The sequence below is a fragment of the Mustelus asterias genome, chromosome 22, assembly GCF_964213995.1.
Source record: "Mustelus asterias chromosome 22, sMusAst1.hap1.1, whole genome shotgun sequence".
Lineage (NCBI taxonomy): Eukaryota > Metazoa > Chordata > Chondrichthyes > Carcharhiniformes > Triakidae > Mustelus > Mustelus asterias.
In genome coordinates, this window is record NC_135822.1 from 21,134,356 (window position 1) to 21,154,856 (window position 20,501).

The window sequence follows — 20,501 nt, forward strand, 5'->3', positions numbered from 1 at the left end:
AATAACCTTACTCATTTTGCCAGACTGGGGAAACAAGTTGTCAGCTGCGGAGGAGTTGTCTGAGTCAGATGGTTGTGGGTTCAAGTCCCACTCCAGAAAGTTGAACACAGAAATCTAGGCTGTCACTCCAGTGCCGTGCCGAGGATGTACTAACCTTCCAAAGAGATACTGGTGGAGGCCTTTAAATCCTTCACAGGTGGGTATAAAAGATCCCATTGCACTGTTTCGGAGAAAGGGAGTTATACTGTGTGTCCTGGCCAATATTTATCCCTCAATCAGCATCATTAAAAAGTAGATTACCTCGTGCTATTTGTGGGACATTGCTGTGTGCAAACTAGCTGCTGTATTTCCTACAGTACAACAGTGACAACATTTCAAAAGTATTTAATTGGCTGGAATATACTTTGTGACGTCAGGGGTGTGAAAAGTGATTTATATTGGGGTTTTTTTTAAAAAAAATCAACATTTAGCTCGGCCCATGGACATTAAATCCTTGCGATATTACCCACCCCCAGTAAAAATACTTCCAAAGCTATTAGTATTTGGGGTTTTACAAATGGGATAGTGAAGGCTGTTACAGAAATCCCACAGAATACCTTAAACTCGCCAAAGTTGAGCAGCCCAGGCAGCTGGAAGGAACCCCAGCTCCCGTAGCGGATTCCGGAGCGGAACAGATTCAGTGTGAAGGTGGCAGACATTGAGCAGAACAGCTGAAAGAAAGTACAGCAGAAAACAATTGAAGGACAGAACTAAACCCCATCAAAAAACTATCCCCCCCCCCCAGCCAGAATACTATATAATTCCACACACACAGCAACGCTCACTCAGGCCAACACCACACAATTCCCGCAGTCAAATTACTGTATTTTTTTTAATGTATTTACGGGGTGAGGGCTTTGCTGGATAGGCCAGCATTTGTTGCCCATCCTGAATTACCCTCGAGAAGGTGATGGTGAGCTGCCTTCTTGAGCAACTGCAGCTCCTGTGGTGTAGATACACCCACCGTGCTGTTAGGGAGGAAGTTCCGGAATTTTGACCCAGTGACAGTGAAGGCACAGCGATATATTTCCAAGTCAGGATGCTGATTGGCTTGGAAGGGAACTTTCAGGTGGTGGTGTTCCCATATGTCTGCTGCCCTTGTCCTTCTATATGGGTAGCAGTTGTGAGTTTGGAAAGTGCTGCATTGGAGCCTTGGCGAGTTCCTTCAGTGCATTTTGTAGATGGTACACACTGTTGCTACTGTGTGTCAGTGAATGGAGGAATTGAATGTTTATGGAATGGCTTGCAATCAAGCAGGCTGCATTGTCCTGGGTGGTGTCAAGCTTTTGGAGTGTTGTTGGAGATGCATTCATCCAGGCAAAAGGAGAGTATTTAATCACACTCGCGCTTGCGCCTTGTCGATGGTGGACAGGCTTTGGGGAGTCAGGAAGTGAGTTACAGACTGCAAGATTCCTAGCCTCTGACCTGTTCTTGAACCCACAGTATTTATATGGCTGGTCCAGTTCAGTTTCTGGCCAATGGAAACCCCCAAGATGTTGATAGTGGGGGAGTCAGCAATGGTAATGCCAGTGAATGTCAAGAAACAAAGGTTAGATTTCCTCTTGTTGGAGACAGTCATTCCCTGCCATTTGTGTGCTGCAAATGTTACTTCCATTTGTCAGCTCAAGTCTAAATATTGTCCAGGTCTTGCTGCATTTGGACATGGATTGCTTCAGTGTCTGAGGAGTCACAACAGATACTGAACGTTGCACAATCATCTGCGCAATCATCAACAAATTCCTCACTTCTGCCATTGTGATGGAAGGAAGATCATTGATGCAGATGGTTGAGCCTGGGACATTACCCAAAGGAACCACTGCAATGTTGTCCTGGAGCGGAGATCATTGACCTTCAACAGCGACAACCAAGTTCCTTTGTGCCAGGTATGACTCAAGCCAGTGGTGAGTTTACCCCCCCGATTCCCATTATTGCTCGAGCTTCTTGCTGCCACACTCAGTCAAATGCTGCCTTGATACCAAGGGCAGTCACTCTCACCTCACCTCTGGAATTCATATCTTTTGTCGATGTTTGGACCAAGGCTGCAATTAAGTCAGGAGCTGAGTAACCCGAGCAGAAGCGTGAGCAAGTTATTGCTAAGCAAGTGCCATTTGATAGCACTCTTGGTGACCCCTTCCATCACTTTATTGATGATTGAGAGTAGGCTGTCGATGCACAATCCCAACCCCCCACCTATCCAAATAACTGTACTGTCCCCTACATGGCCTCGCCCCAGCCAAACAGTATTTTGCACACACAAACAGCCTCCACAGGACAAACTACCACACTGACCCACATACATCGGCTCTTCCCTTTGCATTTGTGGTTAATGGGCCTCACTCACCACTTTCCATGTTAGCGCCTGATTCCAGAACGAGGATCCCTCCTCCAGACTGAATAATGTCCCTCCGATTGGAGCCCCAAAAGCTGCCGCGACACCTGCTGCTGCCCCTGCCGACACAAAGTCCCGCTTGTCCCTGTGAAGCCAACAGAGCCTTTGAGTTTGTGTGTCATAAAATCCCACTTGAGGTCTCAGCATCCAAAATAAAACAAATTAATTTCTTCTCCTGGGTTTCTCTGAAATACACACCTAATTGTATGCGAGAACCTGATCCTGGACTGAATATCCAGATGAAAAGGGGATTTTAAACCCCCTCCAATGCCCAACTGCACACTTCCCACCACTGTTAGTGGGCTAGCGGGAGTGTTTCCCAAGGCCCCAACCTCCCAAGCTAACATGATCCTTCAAATCAGACCATCCCACTGGTCTCCACAATAGTCCTTGGACCCACGGACTCACCTACCATTCATTCCTCTGACCATTCATCCCTCCCTTCCTTTCCAACACCAGGCTGTTACTTTGTACTGCAGGGTTTCCTGTCCAATAACCAGCCTCTAATAGGTTGGCTGAGAAACAGTCAAAAAACGTAACTGAGATCCTGCCATTTTGAGAACCTCTGGAAAACTAGCACTCCCAGGTTTCCTGGCCATTACAATTCTATCTTCCACCCTTCCTGCAAAAGTGTCCAAAGGTTTCCCCCACCCCAATTAACGGTTACATCCTGAATCAGCTGAATCTTAGTATCTAATCATCATAATCAAGATGGAAGCTCAAAGAAATGGAGTGTGCAGTATTACACACTTCTCTCTGGAAGCTGCACCGAGAGGGAGGGGTGAGGCTCCTGCCAGTTATAGTGAAATCAGCAGATCAAGTGTCAAGCGGCACCATGCCTTTTCCTCCCACCTAATGGAGGCTCCGGTCTCATCATGTCTTTACAACAGGGATGTGCAGTTCAGTATGCAGAGTCACATGCGAATTTGTTATGAAACCAAACTACTTCCACAAAGACAATTTTCAATATGCTTTTTAAGCAGGGTGCCAATGCTCCTCTCTGCCACCTATGGTTATGTGCCCTGCATTGTATACTCAGCGTGTACAGACTCCACAGCAGAACTAAACCCTGTTGAATAGAACATTACCAAGACACATGAAATGATGCTGCAAAGTGCTCAGTTTCCAAACATATTGGCCCAGTTCACCACACATTTGCCAAATAGTTCTGTGAAAAGTTTGTAAAACTAACATGAATCAATATGCTAACTACATCAGTTACAATCAACAGGGCTATTAATTATCAGCAACTGATTAAGTCAGATTTTCTTTTTACTGTATGGGATTCCAGAATGTTCACTAGTATTTTCAGTACTTTATGTATTACACACTTAGTGACCCTGGTAAGAACAAGTTGCAGCATTCAGCACCAAACTTAACACATCCAACTTTGGTTTCACATTGCCTTATCGCAATTAATAAATTATGATAGCTCCCTGGATATCTGTCTTATTTTGATAAAACACGTCTTCAAATGTCTAACAAACTTCAGTTTTAGACAACTATTGGCAACAGAAATTGCAACATGTTCAGTAATTTCAAACACTCTTGGCTGTCAAATGGTTAATAACCTTCTGAATGGAGTAAATTAAATGATTGAGATCCCAACAAGTTGATTACATAGAGAAGACAGTTTTGTGACTCAGTTTGAACTGAACTGAATTGAACTCATTTCATATCCATTTTGGCTGGAAAAGTAACAGGGCAAATTATCTGAATGGGAAGCAGATTCAAAGTGCATCAGTGCAGAGGGATCTGGGTGTTCTTGTGCATGAATCTCAGAAAGTGGGTATTCGGGTGCAACATATAAATAAGAAAGGCAAATAGAGTCTTGGCCTTTATTGTAAATGGATTAGATTTTGAAAGTGAAGTGCTGTTGTTACAATTATATAAGGTATTAGTGAGACCACTCCTGGAGTAGTGTGTCCAGTTTTGGTCTCCTTACTTGAGGAAGGATGTGAGGGCACTGGATGCAGTTCAAAGAAGGTTCACCAGATTGATTCCAGGGGTGAACGGGCTATCGTACAAGGAGAGGTTGCATAGCTTGGGCTTGTACTCACTGGAGTTCAGAAGAACGAGGGGCGATCTGATCGTGGTATATAAAATGCTAAAGGGGATTGATGAGGTGGACGTTGAACAGATGTTCCCCCTTGTGGGACAATCTAGAACAAGAGGTCATAGATATAGAGTGAGAGGAGCTAGGTTCAAAATTAAGAGGAGGAGAAACTACTTCTCTAAGAGGGTTGTGAATCTGTGAAACTCACTGCCCCAGAGTGCAATGGAGGCAGATCAATCAACAGATTCAAGAAAGAAATAGATATGTTTCTGATGAAAAGCAGGATAAAGGGCTATGGGGAACAGGCAGGAAAATGGAGTCGAGACCAGGATAAGATCGACCATGATCATGTTGGATGGCGGGGCGAGCTCAAGGGGCTGAATTGCCTACTCCCACTCCTAATTCCTACATTCCTGTTTTGTTCAGTAAAATCCAGGATCGAGAAACCGTAAATGGTTCCTACCTGTCACTGCGGAAATACGGGAAGTTGAACTGGATCTTGCGGAAAGTGATGCTTTGAAACTATTCAGAAGAAGCAAGAAAGCAAAGCAAGCATCAGTAAAACACTGCATCACACAGAAACTCCTCAACTTCATATTGCCCCAGCCCACATCCTTCTCTATTTCACCCATATCACTATATCCACAAACTTTACTCAATCCCGTCTGAACCAATTTCACCCCTACATTCAGCCAGCCCTATTCACTTCCATCCTAACCTGCTATGCAACCCACCCTTACCCCACAACCTATAGAACACCTTGCCTTCCACCCCACAATCCAAACAGCCCATCCTGTCCGGCCCCACAGCACACCCTTTAAACGCACCTGCCAAGTACCACCTCCACCACCCCTCCACCAACCATAATCCTCCAATACAACCCATGCTGGCTGTCTGGGCATCACACTGGGCCAGTTATATAAGCAAACCAGAAGCATGGCAATTTCAAACCAAAGGTGCAGTAAATTTGTTGTAAGACCAGGCAGAGAGAGATTGTAGTGGTGGAACACTGGTTTGGGATGGGGGCAGAAGAGTGGAGAAATTAAATTTAGTTTTGCCAGCTGATCTAGATTTGGTTAGTGATCTGTCTTTTTTTGGGGAGGTAACATCAGGTAATGATGGCCTCACGTAACTATTTTCAACTCTCCATAGGTCGCTATTTCAAACAATAGAACAAAACGAATTCCAGCAATAACCAACTGGACAATTTGGAGGTACTAATGATTGAACAGTGTTGTAACCCAAACACAATACATCTAAACACGGAGGCATTCCATTGCCGCTGGCTCCGATCACTCACCTGGGGCAGTCCTGCTCCCACCACTGCTCCACTGTGAATCATTGGGCCTTCCTTCCCCACAAATAGCCCTGGAATAGAAGATGTACACAAAGAATCAGACATTGTCGGCGACAAGACGCATGAGAGAGCACAGCACTCTGAATGGGTACATTTTGTGTCTACTGGCTAGGATACACCCCTGCATCACAAGAGGTGAATCAGTTCAAACGACACAAGAACAGGGGATGGTCAAGTGCCCTCCCAGAGACAGGAAACCCAGGAAATATTGTTTCTGCTACCCTCCAAGGGCCCACAACAATTTAAAACTCTCTCATTTGCACAAACTCACAAGTCTGATAAAAGCGCATCTGTATTTTGGCGTGCATCAGTGCTGCTTACAAGGACAAAATTAAACCATGTACTCACATAATACTTCTTGAACAGTGTTCAAGTGCACTTCAGCTTGAAATTTGCTTCCGGCTCAGCTTATACACAACAGACAGACTGTACATCTCAGTGGAGGGAATTAGGAGATCTTTATTATGAGACTGTAATTGAGTCATGCAGCAGTTCAAGAAGGTGGTGGAAGGCTATTAGAGATGGGTCAACGCTCACATCCCAAGAACAAATAAAATAAAGAGCAGGGAAAATAAAACCCTACCATCACAGCTTGCTGACTCACCACGTGACCTTTCTATCATTTGTTTTTAGTGCCATTAAAATTAAACCAACAGCTGATTGGCAACACTAAAAAAAACACACTGCAGAGACATGGAGGCAGAAGCCAGATAGGCCACCAACAGTGGCAGAGGGTATAACCCGAACAGGGCAAGACAGCTCTGACCGTGGAACAAAACATAATTGAGCAGGGCAGGGAGCCTGTATAGTGCACTTTACTGAGTAACTAAGCAGTTCCTGTACAAACAGAGTTTTACTGCCAGAACCGTTTAATAATGTCCTTTGACAGAGTCTGACCTCCATTAGCATCAAATGAAGTAGAATAAGCAAGAGCTGACAGCCATTAGCACAGCAGTCTGCACTTTATAAAGCCTGCGGATGTCACTCGGGCAGAGCAACAGGATGTAAAGTCTGCAACCAACACAGTGGGAATAAAAGATCTTTTATTGCTGTAAAAAGGTTCCACACAAAATGTCAAGCTGTCTTTATCTTGGATTCTGATGCATATTTTCTGTATCGTAGGTGTTGCTTGTTACGATGATGAGGTTTACCACATAATCCTGAGCTTGCATCACATACAGAGACGTTCTTTACCTCCAGCCACGCAGAATAGCACGCCCACTGCTTTACAGACCAGGGTCCGCAGCCTCACGATCCCAGGGATCTTTACCCCATTTAGGTAACATTTGATTTCAGGAATTCCAGATCCAGCTGCAACGGGCTGCGAGACAGAAAGACATTTTTCAAATCAAAATGATGCCTTTCCCAGCTCTGGTTAAATGACAGCAAGAACAGAACACAGGCCGTTAACATGGTAACAACCAACCTGGTCCTTGCAAAGATAACAAAATTCCTTTTGCGTTTTTGTGCAGGGAGATGGTGGTGTTCAATTGTCATCAGTAGATAGCAAGCACGCTGTCCCACTATCCAGAGATACACCAGTGGGCACAAGGCACTGAGTTACCATGGCTGCCTAAAATACAGACAGTCCTCGACTTCACAACATTTGAATTACAACAAACCACACTTAGAAATGTTTAAAAATCGACACCGTTTAAAATTTACAATGTTGATTTTGATTTTATAACAACACCAACTCTTCTTTTTAAATATGATTTATAAATTTGATAATTTGGACGAGCCCAGGGAAGCTGTGAAACTTCCTGCCAAAATACTAAGCCCCCTGCAACCTTCACTTCACCCAGCCGTAACTCCAGGCCGGAAGATTGCTATGGAGAACGCTCGCTGTGGCCCGCTCGCCAGCAGTGTTACAGAGCCCAGAAAACTGTTTTTGATAACTGGGAACTAAGGCTGCAATTTGCTGGTAAAAATCCTGACTTGCCCCACTGGCTGATCTCCCATTGATTACAATGGGATCTTTTGTGCCTGCAATCTGTCAGTTCCAGAGAGTGGTTGCTGTGGCCTGCTGGCAGAGGTCTGAATGCATTGGGACAAATATCTAAAACCTGCAGAAAATTAGGCTGCAATTTCCCGGTAAAAATGCTGTCTTACCCAGTGACGGAACCAAATCCCTATTTTTAACATTGTTCCTATGGAGAAATTGGTTCTAACTTATGACATTTTGACTTGCGGTTTCCAGGAACCAATTGTGTCCAAGGCCGAGGACTGCCTGCAGTTAATTTTAATGTAAAACATTAAGACAAGCCAAATGTGGTGGAAACGCACTTGTAATTCTTACCTCAATCAGGACAAACAGGCTGGCCAGGAAGATGAAGCCCATATTGAATGCAAGGAGTTCAAGGAGGGAGAGTGCGAGACAACCCCTCTCACTGCAATCCTCCACCGCTGCAAGGCATGAAATTAGGGAAAACACATAGCACAGATACTGTCACAATACCTTCACGGTCACAGGTTTCTTCTACAAGCATTGTAGTCTAAACTTTAGAAAAATAATCTAAGCGGAATTGGCAAGAAATATGGGACACTGGGGAAAACAATGAGCATGAACAGATCTTCAAAAGGCAATTCCCAATACATCACCACGGGAAGGGGAAATAATCCCACCCTCTATTCCACGATTCACTTTTTAAATTAATTGATCCTTAGGGCATGGGCACTGCTGGCAAGATGAGCATGGTATGCGACTTGGTTTGGCATTCTGACACAGTGGTGTTCCCATGCTGCCCTAATCCTTCTGGGTAGTGGGGACAGTTGGTGTGGAAGAAATCTTGGTGTGTTGCTCTAATGCATCCTAAAGAACATATACACTGCAGCTACAACGCATTAGTGGAGGCAGTGGATAATGGAGCTGGTGAAGGGTGCCAATCAAATGGCTGCTTTCCTGGATTTTGTCAAACTTGAGTGTTGTTGCTCCTGCACTCATGCAGGCAAGTGAAGAGCATTGAATCACACTCATTATTTGTGCCTTTGTAGTAGGGGTTGAGGCTTTGGGCAGCCAGGAAATAAGCCACTAGGCGGAGAATATCAACCTCAGATCTGCTCTAGTAACGACTGCATTTGCGTGGTTGGTCCAGTTTATGATCAATGATGACCCCTATCATGTTGATGGGGGTCTCAGTGACGGCAATGCCAATCAACGTGAAGGGAACATAAGTTGGCCATTGGGCCCCCAAGTCTGAGTTGCATCCATTCAATTAGACCATGGCTAATCTGTACACTCACTTTGGTTCCATCACGTTTTCTGAGGAATTGCGAATGGAGCTGAACACTGGGCAAACATTCCCATGTCTTACCTTATCATGGAGGAAAGGTCATTGATGAAACATTGAAGATTGTTGGGCTTAGGACGCTGCCCTGAAGAAGTCCTGCAGCAATATCCTGAGGCTGAGATGATTGGCCTTCAATGATCAATGCCCAGAACCATCTTTCTTTTGCTCCATCCTCCTCCAATACCCCACTACAGTTGTCCAACAGTGGAAATGCACTCACCTGATTCCATTACACAAGTAGAACTAGAGAATTACATAGTGATTTATTTTTCTGCTGCTGCCAGTTATGTCTGATGTACCCCAGGGATCTATTCTTGGCACCCTCCTATTTCTAATCTACATACAGCTCTGGAGACATCATCTGAAAATACATACAATGCCCAGTTCAATTTCACCATCACCTCTTTCAACCCCACCGCTGTCTGTGATCAGACTGCTTGCTTGGCATCCAATACTGGAAAGGAAAAAATGTCCTCAATTTAAATATTGGGAAAACCAAAGCCATGCTTTCAATCCCCACCACAAATTCCACTCCCTAGTCACCATCTCTATCCTTCCCCTTGGCAACAGTCCAAATCTGAAACGGACCTTCACAACCTCGATCTCATATTTAACCCTGAGACGAGCTTCCAACCACTTAACGACACCATCCCTATGACTATATTTCCTGTAATATCACCTGACTCCATACAACCTCAGCTCATCTACTTCTGAAAATTTCAGCTGTCTTTTGTTACCTCTAACTTAGACTATTCTAATGCATTCTTGGCCTCTGTAAACCTGAGGTCAAAACTATACTGCCTTAGTTATAACCCGTTCCAAATCCCATTCACCCATTGTTCCTGTGCTTGCTGACCTACACTGGCTCCCAGATAAACTCTAAGGCTCTAAGAACTGGAATTCCCTCCATTCACCTCTACCTCATTGTCTTTCTTTGATTTGGCTCTTTAACCAATTTTGTCATCTATTCCAATATTCCTTATGTGGCATGGTGTCATGCTTTGTTTTATAATGCTCCAATGAAGCACCTTGGGATGTTTTATTACATTAAAGGTATAACACAAGTGCACATTTTCATACTAGGGAGATTCTGACTGCTTGAGAGCTTTGCCCTGATCCCCATTGACCTCAGTTCTACATGGACTCCTTGGCCAAAAGCTTGGTGTCAAAAACAGTCACTCTCAACTCCAGTTCTTTTTTGTCCACGTTTGGACCAAGATTGGAATGAGGTCTAGATTGAACACAAGCTCAGTATCAGCAAGCATGTTACTTGCAACCAGGTGTAATTTGATAACATTATTGACAACCCCTTCCTTCAGAGTGTCGCTTGGTGATCTAGAGTAGGGTGATGGGGTGGTAATTGCCAAGAACAGATTTATCCTGCTTTTTATGGATAGGGCATGCCTGCCAATTTTCTACATTTTCAGTTAGTGGAACAGCTTGGACAAAGGAAAAACTAGATTAGATTGTGGTTTGTAACTTCCTCTTGGCTACCTGTCAATCTATATTCACATCATAGACATTATCCTTGAGTGGGCTTCTGATGTTACTGCAATGAAAGGATACATTTCTCAATGATTTGGTATTTGAGGTCTGAGAAGAGATGAACAAAGTAATCGATGAAGAGCCCAACCTGAAAAAAGCAGAGTCAAAGCAGTTCATTAATATCACAGTGGTGGATGGCAGTATATTAGCCGTCTCTGAACACCCCTCAGATCTTGCCCTTTTCAAAGAAAAGCTATGTCACCTTGATGTAGTATATGCCATTCCTGCAGGAGTTAGGGCTCAAGCCCCACTACAATATTTGGGAGGCACGACGGTTAGCACTGCTCACAGCACCAGGGATGCAGGTTCAATTCCAGCCTTGGGTCACTGTGTGTGTGGAGCTTGCAAGTTCTCCCCGTGACTGCATGGATTTCCTCTGGGTGCTCTGGTTTCCTCCCACAGTCCAAATATGTGCGAGTTAGGTTGATTGGCCATGATAAATTGCCCCTTAGTGTCAGGGTGACTAGCAGGATAAATACGTGGGGTTATGGAGATAGGGCCTGGGTGGGATTGTTGTCAATGCAGGTTTGATGGGCCGAATGGCCTCCTTCTGCACTGTAGGGATTCTGTGATTCTACAAAATCTAGGCTGACACTCCACTGCAGTTACAAGGGAATGTTGCATTGTTAGAGGTGCTCTCTTTCAGAAGACGCAAACTCAAGCAAATATTGAAAATTCCAGACAGTATTTCAGATTCCTCCCTCTCCAACATCACCAAGAACAAATTTATTGGTCATTCAACACTCTTTTGTTTATGGGATATTGCTATATGTTACTATATTCACCTGCACTTCAAACTAAGTAATTGTATGTGAAGCATTTGACAAGCATAATAACATGTTATATATAAATGCAAATTCTGTCAGGATCATGTGACATATCCGCAAGCCAGCCACATTATCCGAGTGTACCTGAGCGGTTCAGTTCAGGCAACAAGTGCTGAATGTGGAGGTCACACTATCCCACAGCGACATTGGAGAGGGACCTCAAAGCCACCCTCCGTTGTGGAAAGATTCATTTAAATTCAAGCATAAACACAGGACTGTTCCAGTGGTAATACATTCAAACAGAACTCAGATCATATGTCTGAACTATATCTTAATCAGTGAAATGACTGATCAAACAGGGTCCATAAATGAACAGCAAAGCGAGTTCAAAATTCACATGTAATACACATTTACAGATGGTTGCGATTGAGGAATAAGACCTAGTGTGAGAGGCTCTTAGATCAGCATCGTTCAAATGGGAATATTAGCAACTGAATTAGCGGCACGTCCCCACTGACATGTTTCATTTACATTTATATAGAACAATTTGCATTTATATAGCACCTTTATTGCAGTCTGAAAGCACTTAAGCATCATCAAACAAAATTTGACTGAGCTGCATTAGTCACCAAAAACTTGGTCAAAGAGGGTAAGTTTTAAGAAGCATTGAGAGCTAGAAAGGCAGAGTGTATTAAGGAGGAGATTCCAGAGACTAGGGCCTCAGCGACTTAAGACATGGCCGCCAATGGTGGAACCATTAAAATAGGGGATGCAGGAGAGGGCAGTGGTTGGAGGAGTGCAGAGATCTTGAAGGGTTCTTGAAGTGGAGGTAGTCCCAGAAATAGGAAGGACAAGGCCATGAAATGATCTATAAATAGGATGTGAATTTTAAAGTTCAAAACAAGCTTAATAATCAACCAATAACCTGTAGAAACAATAAGTGACGAATAATGATGCAAAATACACAGGAATTCTACACTCCCAGAAAGAAACAATGATCGTACGAGCCCCCAGACTTGGGGACAATTCACCCACGGCCAACAGAGGCCATTTCTACCCAAAACATTCACAGTTGTGACGTATAAAGTATGGAGGATGAGACTGATGACTGTAATCATCATCTGTGGTTAGCAGCCCAGGGCCCGCTCAATATCTGCCCGATGCCACAGGAACAGCATTCACCCCTTCATACCGGGAGAGTGAAAGATCAGTTGGTCAACATCGAGAAAGTCAGATGTTCCATTTATCAGAGACCCTGATCTCCCAGGACCAGTGACTGAGACTGGCTTGCATCAAACGCATATTTGCAGTGTGATCAAGAACTCACTCACCAAACCAGTGCAGACACCGATACAAAACACTAGGATCCATTTCACCAGCTCGTATCGCCTGACTCGCTGTTTAAATGAAACAAAAGTTAATCACGGCAGTCATACATAGTGAGCAAAGCAAATGGAAAGCAGAGTTAACAGCAGGGGTTAGAGTAGTGTGGATTGGGTTATAACAAAAGTATTTTTGCCCAATGTTAGCTTGAAAGGAAGAACAAAAAATGCTCAAAATACTCAGCAAGTCTATTAGCATCTGAGGAGGAAGAAACAGTTAATGTTTCAGGTGAGCATTTAGGGCTTGTACCTGAAACATTAATCTGTCTTTTCTCGCCATAGATTCTGATTAACCTGCTGAGTGCTTCCAGCACTGCTTGGTTTTGCTTTGGTTAAGTTAGTTTGGTAAGATTTAATTCAATCACAATACAAGGTGATGTCAAGATGATGTTCACATAAAGGAAATCTTGGACTCTCTCCACTCTCTCATATTTTTCTTTTTTATGGATGTGGGCATCGCTGACAGCCATTCCCCAATTGCCCTCGAGGGGCAGTTAAGAGTCAACCATGTGATCTGGAGTCACATGTAGGCCAGACCATGGTAAAGATGGCAGATTTCCTTCCCTAAAGGACATCAGTGAACCAGATATGTTTTTATAACAATCGACAATGGTTTCATGGTTATCATTAGACTTTTAATTCCATATTTTTATTGAATTCAAATTTCACCATCTGCCATGATGGGATTTGAACCCAGGTCCCCAGAGCATTCCCCTGGGCCTCTGGATCACTAGTCCAGTAGCAATACCATCAGGCCACTGCCTTCCCGAATGCCAAGCCTTTGGGATGCAGGAAGTCAATGGACTTCAATTTCAAAACTGAAATGGATAGATTTTCACTGGACAAAGCTATCATTGGTTAAGGAACCAAGACAGGGAAATAGCATCAAAATACAAATCAACCACGGTCCATCTGAATGGCAGAACAGGCTTGAGGGACAGATAGTCTCCTCCTGTCCCTAGTTTAACTATTCCTTTAACACAGCTGAATGTCCTGAGGCAGTTCATAATCAAAGAAGAATTGTTGCAGTTCAGTCACTAATGTAGGGATCAATGTCCATCCCAAATGGCAAAGGGGCCTTGGTGTAACTTTGCATTTACAAACACCACCTCCAACACTTCTTTGACATGAGTGTCAGCCTAGTTTTTGTGCTTTGCCGAGTGGGGTGGCACAGTGGTTAGCACTGCTACCTCAGAACGCCAGGGACCTGGGTTCAATTCCAGCCTCGGGTAACTGCCTGTGTGAAACTTGCACATTTCCCCCATGTCTGCATAGATTTCCTCTGGGTGCTCCGGTTTCCTCCCACAGTCCAAGTATGTGCGGATTAGGTTGATTGGCCATGCTCAATTGCCTCTTAGTGTTAAAGAGATTAGCAGGGTAAATACGTGAGGTTACGGGGATAGGGCCTGGGTGGTATTGTTGTTGGTGCAGACTCAATGGGCCAAATAGCCTCTTTCTGAACTGTAGGGATTCTATGAAAGCATGACTTTCGGGATTAGTTGCAAGGGTTCTTTCACTGTCAAGACTGGCATTGTTTGTAGAGGTAGGGGGTGATTCTCCCATCCCCCTGAACTGCTTTTGTAGCGCAGCAGGCTAGGAGACTCTAGCGGAGGTTGTTCCGCGAGCTTTCTGCTGGGCACCACAGCCTCTTGAGAGCTTCCGGTGCCATCAATTCCGTGCCTAAAATTGTCATGGATCTGAATAAAATGTGCAAATTAGAATTTTAATATACTTTAAATATTATGAGCAGATGTCTCTGGGTCCGCTAGCCTCTCAGTCCCTCACCCTGCCCCTCCCAGCCAGGTGTATTTCATTCCAGTAGTGTTTACTTTAGTTCCTCACTTGCAGGGAACTGGTGGCCCAACCCCATAGGAGTGAAGGGGGGCAATCGAGACCCCCCTCTCAGAGGGTCAGGTGCAGGGGCTGCCCCTAGGCATTGCCACCTTGGCAGTGCCAGCCTGAGCCTCTTTCACTGCCCAAGGGGCAAAGTGCCAATGCCCAGGGGTATCCTAGCATTTCCCATTGGGCATCGGGCAGTGACAAAGGGGCAGGTCCTAATGGGGCCGGGCTCCCGCTGCACTCCGTATTGGGACTGACTGACAGAGGGAGGAGGCCAGCAATCAGGGCTGGCCATCAGGGAGGGAGGTGGTCGGGGGTCGAGACTGTGAGGGGATGGAGGAAATAGGAATTGTTTGGGGGGGGGGGGTTGCGGCAAGCAGGAGATCAAGGCAAGTGGGAGGAGGGGGGGGGGGGGGGTTGAGTCGAGGCTGGCCGGCCCGTACATGGGGGAGGGGGGGGGGGGGGGGGGGGGGGAGAACGATCAGGCCATGGGGGGAGGGGGTCGCACGACCAGCGATAAGAGGGAGTGAAGCTGACCAGAGATCGGGAGGCCGGCAGTGTGGGCGACTGCACATGCACCAATCTCGGTGCTGACAGACCAGTGCACGCGCAGTGGCCCGCTCAGCGCAAAATTGCCGGCCTCTCCAGCGGGAATAGGCTTGATTTTCAACGGGATTTATACTAGTGCACTTTGCAGAGCACAGACTTCAATTTCAAAACTGAAATGGATAGATTTTCACTGGACAAAGCTATCATTGGTTAAGGAACCAAGACAGGGAAATAGCATCAAAATACAAATCAACCACGGTCCATCTGAATGGCAGAACAGGCTTGAGGGACAGATAGTCTCCTCCTGTCCCTAGTTTAACTTGTGGGAGATTCATTCATTTTGAAATTCCCGCTGAAAAAACTAGCGTGATTTACTCCCGTGGTTTCCATTCTAAATGGAGCATAGTAATTTATAATAGTAATTTATAACAATTGCCACTAGATTTTGTGGCAGGGTTGTTGGGGGTGGGGTGGTGTTCATGGTAAATTGTCAACGTTCCCTGTTGTTAACTCCCTGAAGCTGACTGCATCTTCAGGATATCACGCATGCATAAATTCACGTGGAAGTCCTGAAATTGTGAATAGTCACTCCGGGTCCAACACAGACTGCACTGGCGTCCATTCTCCAGAGGTGGCAATCGGGAGATCACCAAGAACTGTAACTTTCCCACTCTCACATCGCTGTCAAGAAGCTCCACAGAAAGTTAAACCTTGTTCAATCAGGTGTTACTAGGTTTTTAAAACAGTGATGCGATTAATGAAAGTATTAACAGGACTGGCCCTGAAAAAAATTCTACATGTGTGGTGTGCTGTCAAAGATTAATTAATAAATTTAAGCTAACTTTTGTTCTAAAGTTTTTTCTAGAACTCATTTTTAAAAGAAGTTTTTTTCCCCAGAATAGTAGCAATCATGAAAATATTGCTAAAAATACGAAAGATTGAGTAACTTAACATTCAACTATACAAAGTGTTCAGAAGAGAAAAAAGGTAAAATGATGGGGTGACAGGATTGATATAGGAGTTACGGCAGTGCCAGAATTGGCTGATGTTCAAGAGGGCAAGGACAAAATCCAGCTGGCTGGAGTTGAGAAGCAAGAAATGAAAGAGAGATAGAGTTCAAATCTGCTCGCAAATAACAAAGATATGCAAGAACTACCTAATTAACAATATTCCAATCATTATTTGGGTAGGGAAAAGGGAAAGGAATTTCTGAAATGTGCTCTGGAGAACTTCCTTGAACAATATGTTCTCCGTCCAACTAGGAAGGAGGCATTGCTGGATCTGGTGATGGGGAAGGAGCTGGACCAAGTGGTTGTGTCTGTGGGAGAGCTTTTGGGTAAGTGTGATCATTATATCATAAGGTTTAGATAAGTAATGGAAAAGAGGAAGGAAAACCTAAAATGGATTCTAAACTAGAAGAGTTAACTTGCATTGAGTGAGGGATTTAGTCAGGATAAATGGAACCAAAGTTTTGACGAGAAAAACTGTAATGAACATTGGATGATTGTTAAAGAAGTGGTGCTTCAAGCACAGGCATGTACATCTCAACAGGTGGTAAGGGAACCAAAGCTAGGGCTCCTTGAAGGATAAAAAATAAAGAATATGATGAAACAAAAAAAGGACATAGAATCATAGAAGCCCTACAGTGCAGAAAGAGGCCATTTGGCCCATCGAGTCTGCACCAACCACAATCCCACCCCGCCCCTACCCTCTTATCCCTACATATTTACCCGCTAATCCCTCTAACCTACGCATCTCAGGACACTAAGGGGCAATTTTAGCATGGCCAATCAACCTAACCTGCATATCTTTGGACTGTGGGAGGAAACCGAAGCACCCGGAGGAAACCCACGCAGACACGAGGAGAATGTGCAAACTCCACACAGACAGTGACCCAAGCCGGGAATCGAACCCAGGACCCTGGAGCTGTGAAGCAGCAGTGTTAACCACTGTGGTACCGTGCCGCCCCTGGTAGACATATGGTGCCTGTCACATGAATTCTTCTAGCAAGAACCAGGCCAAAGAGTGAAGTGAAGAGGAAAATAAGACTGACAAAGAGAATATGAGAAGTGAATGACAATCGACAAAAATCCTCTCCCAGCATGTAAACAGTAAGTAGGTAGTAAGAGGCTGGGGGATGAGGAGGGTGGCGGGGGGAGCAGCTATTAAGAATAAAGGATGCAATATATCTTGAGAGGTGGAAAGTAAGGCTGGAATACTCAATGAGTACTTTGTACCAATGTTCACTGAGGAAGAGGATGCTGAAAAAAACTGGTAAAAGGGGGAGAGAATAGTTGATGGGTAAAAATTGATAGGCAGAATACACAGGAAAGGCTGGTTATGCTTAAGAGTCCAATGGACAGTTCTGAAGAATTTGCAGGGCAGAGAGACCTGGGGTGCAATGTGCAGATATCTTTGATATACACCTTTGATTTTTATCAATCAAGAGAGCAGTTAGCAAACATCTGAGATCTTGGTCTTCATAAATAAAGCAGGAAAGTTACGTTGAACCTTTTCTAAGCTCTGGTTAGGCCACAACTACTAGAATATTGCTTCCAGTTCCTGCCACCATGTTCTAGAAAGGGTGGGGGGGGGGGGGGGGGAGAGAGAGAGAGAGAGAGAGAGAGAGAGAGAGAGAGGGGGGGGGGGGGAGAGAGAGAGAGAGAGGAAGAGAGAGAGAGAGCTGGCAGGAAAAGTGTAACAGTAGTTTCTCAATGTACCTTGTTATCCAATGTTTCCAGCACCTCCAAGTATGGCTCATTGATGCACTTATCATAATCCAAACTCTGCCAGAAAGAGAGAAGTCATCAGGCATAACAGAAAGAGAACAATACTCAAAGAGGGATTCTAATAGATTTGGAAGCCATGAATCTTCTGTGACAGTACTGTCATTTAACTACAATCATGAAACTCGCAGTGAGGATTCCGTTTGGAGTACAGTTCAGGAGCAGATAGCAAATGACTGCCAGCATCAGGACTGACCCAAATCAGATTAAAAATACGGAAATACAATATAATCACCAACATTATACATAACATAAAAAGCATTATTAATTAGGAACCTTCCAAGATTATTTATAAATCGCTTGTTGGCTGAACCACAAAACTGGGTATCAATGTTTCTGCAAATATATCATATTTTTGTATACACAACACTCTCACTCTTCTGGATTAGGCTTGCTAAAACACTTCAAAGGGCAGTTAAGAGTTGACCGTATTGCTGCAGGTCTGACATCACAGAAAGGCCCCAGACCAGGAAACAACAGCTGAAGTCCCTCCCTTTATGGAGGTTAGACAACCAGATGGATTTTTAATGACAATCCAGCAGTTTCTCAGATGCACAATTTTTTTTCCAGATTTATTTACTTTGAATTTCAATTTTTCCAGCTGGCGTGGTTGAGATTTGAACTCATGTCTCTGGATTACTAGCCCAGGGCCTCTCGATTACTTGTCACTTGTCCAGTTACATGAATCTTAGCTACCATACCCCAAAATTATACCCCACCTTTATAAATCACCTAAATCCCTCAAATAGGTTTCAGCCTGTGCATAACCCATCTAAACCCCTTTATTAGATTCTAGACAGCAACTCTTTCCCTCGTATTTTGTGAATTCAGAATTCTCTATTTTCAAAGGTGTCATTGCACATTATAAAACTACAATTTATTATTTGCAATTGCTACTCTTCTGAAATCATTGCTGTAATGTGGTGCCTGTGTGGCCCATAAAGGCAACTTCTAGCTACAAGGAAGCTTGTATTCAAATCTGTTGTAATATCAGCCACACACAGCTATTATCAATATCCACGGAAATGTGGGGTTTGCAACAAATACTCACCTTGCCAAAAATGCCCAAAAATAAATAGAATTATAAACATAAATACTCATTTAAGGAGTTTCTTCACATTCAGCTCGATATATTATGCACCAGCAGATTTAACAAAAGGGCAGCTAATCTATTCGTAGCAGCATGTTCCAGAACATATCCCTTGGGTATAGGATAGGACCGGTGAGAGTTTGAAAGAACAGCTGTTGAACAAAGAGGTAGCTGCCAGCAAGTTTTTGAGTTTTATTAAACCATTAAATCACTTGGTCTTTGAACAGACACTAATGTGGTCTAATAGTGCTAAAAAGAAATTTCTCAAACAGAGTTGCTTTGCACAAGAGAAAGGTGGGAGCCACCAGACTGCCTGAGCTTTCGGTTGCTGGTGCGTGCGTGGGAAGTCCAAAATGAGGAAGAGGAGAAAATATATGATAATAAAGGCCTAGTTCCCTCCCTCCCAAACAATTAAATGTCAGTGTGTAGCATACAGGAACAAAAAGGTTGAATGTACACAGGTTCCCTGTTCACTTACATACCTCATAATCTTTCCGTGGCAGAATTTCATCCTCTTCCTCTTGTGTCTCTCCTAGGATAGTCTGTAACAAACAAAGAATGTTGCATGAATTCAAGTTCAGTTAAATACCAGGCAATCGAGAGCCCAATAACCACAAGTACTGACTTTACTTTCTCTTCTCAAAGGGCCTGACATAAATTGACAAATACTGATGACTGCAATTACAGAAATAGGAGCTTGACACTAATATTAACTGGCCTTTTTCTCTTCCTTTCATTCAGAATCATCACAGCATTGCGGTTAGTGGTCAAATTATAGTCTATCAAGGAAATTTTCACTACATCTGTCAATCAGGGCACTAACTGGAACATTGCAATCTCATGATCAGTCTGTGCAGACCACCCACCCCCAATCGAAGGCTGCAATCTTCTGATACAACTGATCATAATGGTGGAGTTGTAACCTCCCCTCCCACCCCAATAGGTAGAAATATTACAACAATGATCCGTCATCCTCCAGCAACAAACCCATCCCTTCTCTGAGCACAGGAACATTCCTCATTATTGAGCTCTGCAAAGTTGGGTGCATTCCCTGGATTCCTTCAGTGCCCAAAAATCCATTGATCCGAATTTGGAATATACTCATGATTTGAGCATTCACAGCACTCTAGGACAGAAAGTGAACTATATCAACGTATTCACCAAAACTAACAATTTCACTTGTGCATCATACTCCATCTGCCATCTTCTTTCCTGATCACTTAACAGCCTTTATCTACTTGCAGCCTTCCTCACAGCTTACCTTCCCACCTGGTTTTGTTTCATTGGCAAAGTTGGATGTATGACATTTGGTCTCCAACTATGCACAATCCTCGCTGAAAGATCTTTCCTCAGCTCCGTCCCAAATTGCTCATCCCTTATCTGGAGTTGATTCCCTCTCTCCCCCCCTCTCC

General features: G+C 44.1%; 1 protein-coding gene across 1 annotated transcript in view; it reads right to left on the reverse strand.

Moving 5' to 3' along the window:
* Nucleotides 1-20,501, reverse strand: part of clcn6 (chloride channel 6) — a 47,056-nt gene that overhangs the window by 23,634 nt on the left and 2,921 nt on the right. Inside the window, exons 3-12 of the mRNA XM_078239748.1 lie at nt 19,572-19,631; nt 17,934-17,999; nt 12,775-12,840; nt 10,698-10,764; nt 8,141-8,247; nt 7,036-7,162; nt 5,785-5,852; nt 4,948-5,006; nt 2,381-2,513; nt 597-710 (exon numbers count right to left, since the gene is read on the reverse strand). Of these exons, the coding sequence (XP_078095874.1) occupies nt 597-710; nt 2,381-2,513; nt 4,948-5,006; nt 5,785-5,852; nt 7,036-7,162; nt 8,141-8,247; nt 10,698-10,764; nt 12,775-12,840; nt 17,934-17,999; nt 19,572-19,631 (867 nt within the window). The remainder of the gene's footprint in view (nt 1-596; nt 711-2,380; nt 2,514-4,947; nt 5,007-5,784; nt 5,853-7,035; nt 7,163-8,140; nt 8,248-10,697; nt 10,765-12,774; nt 12,841-17,933; nt 18,000-19,571; nt 19,632-20,501) is intronic.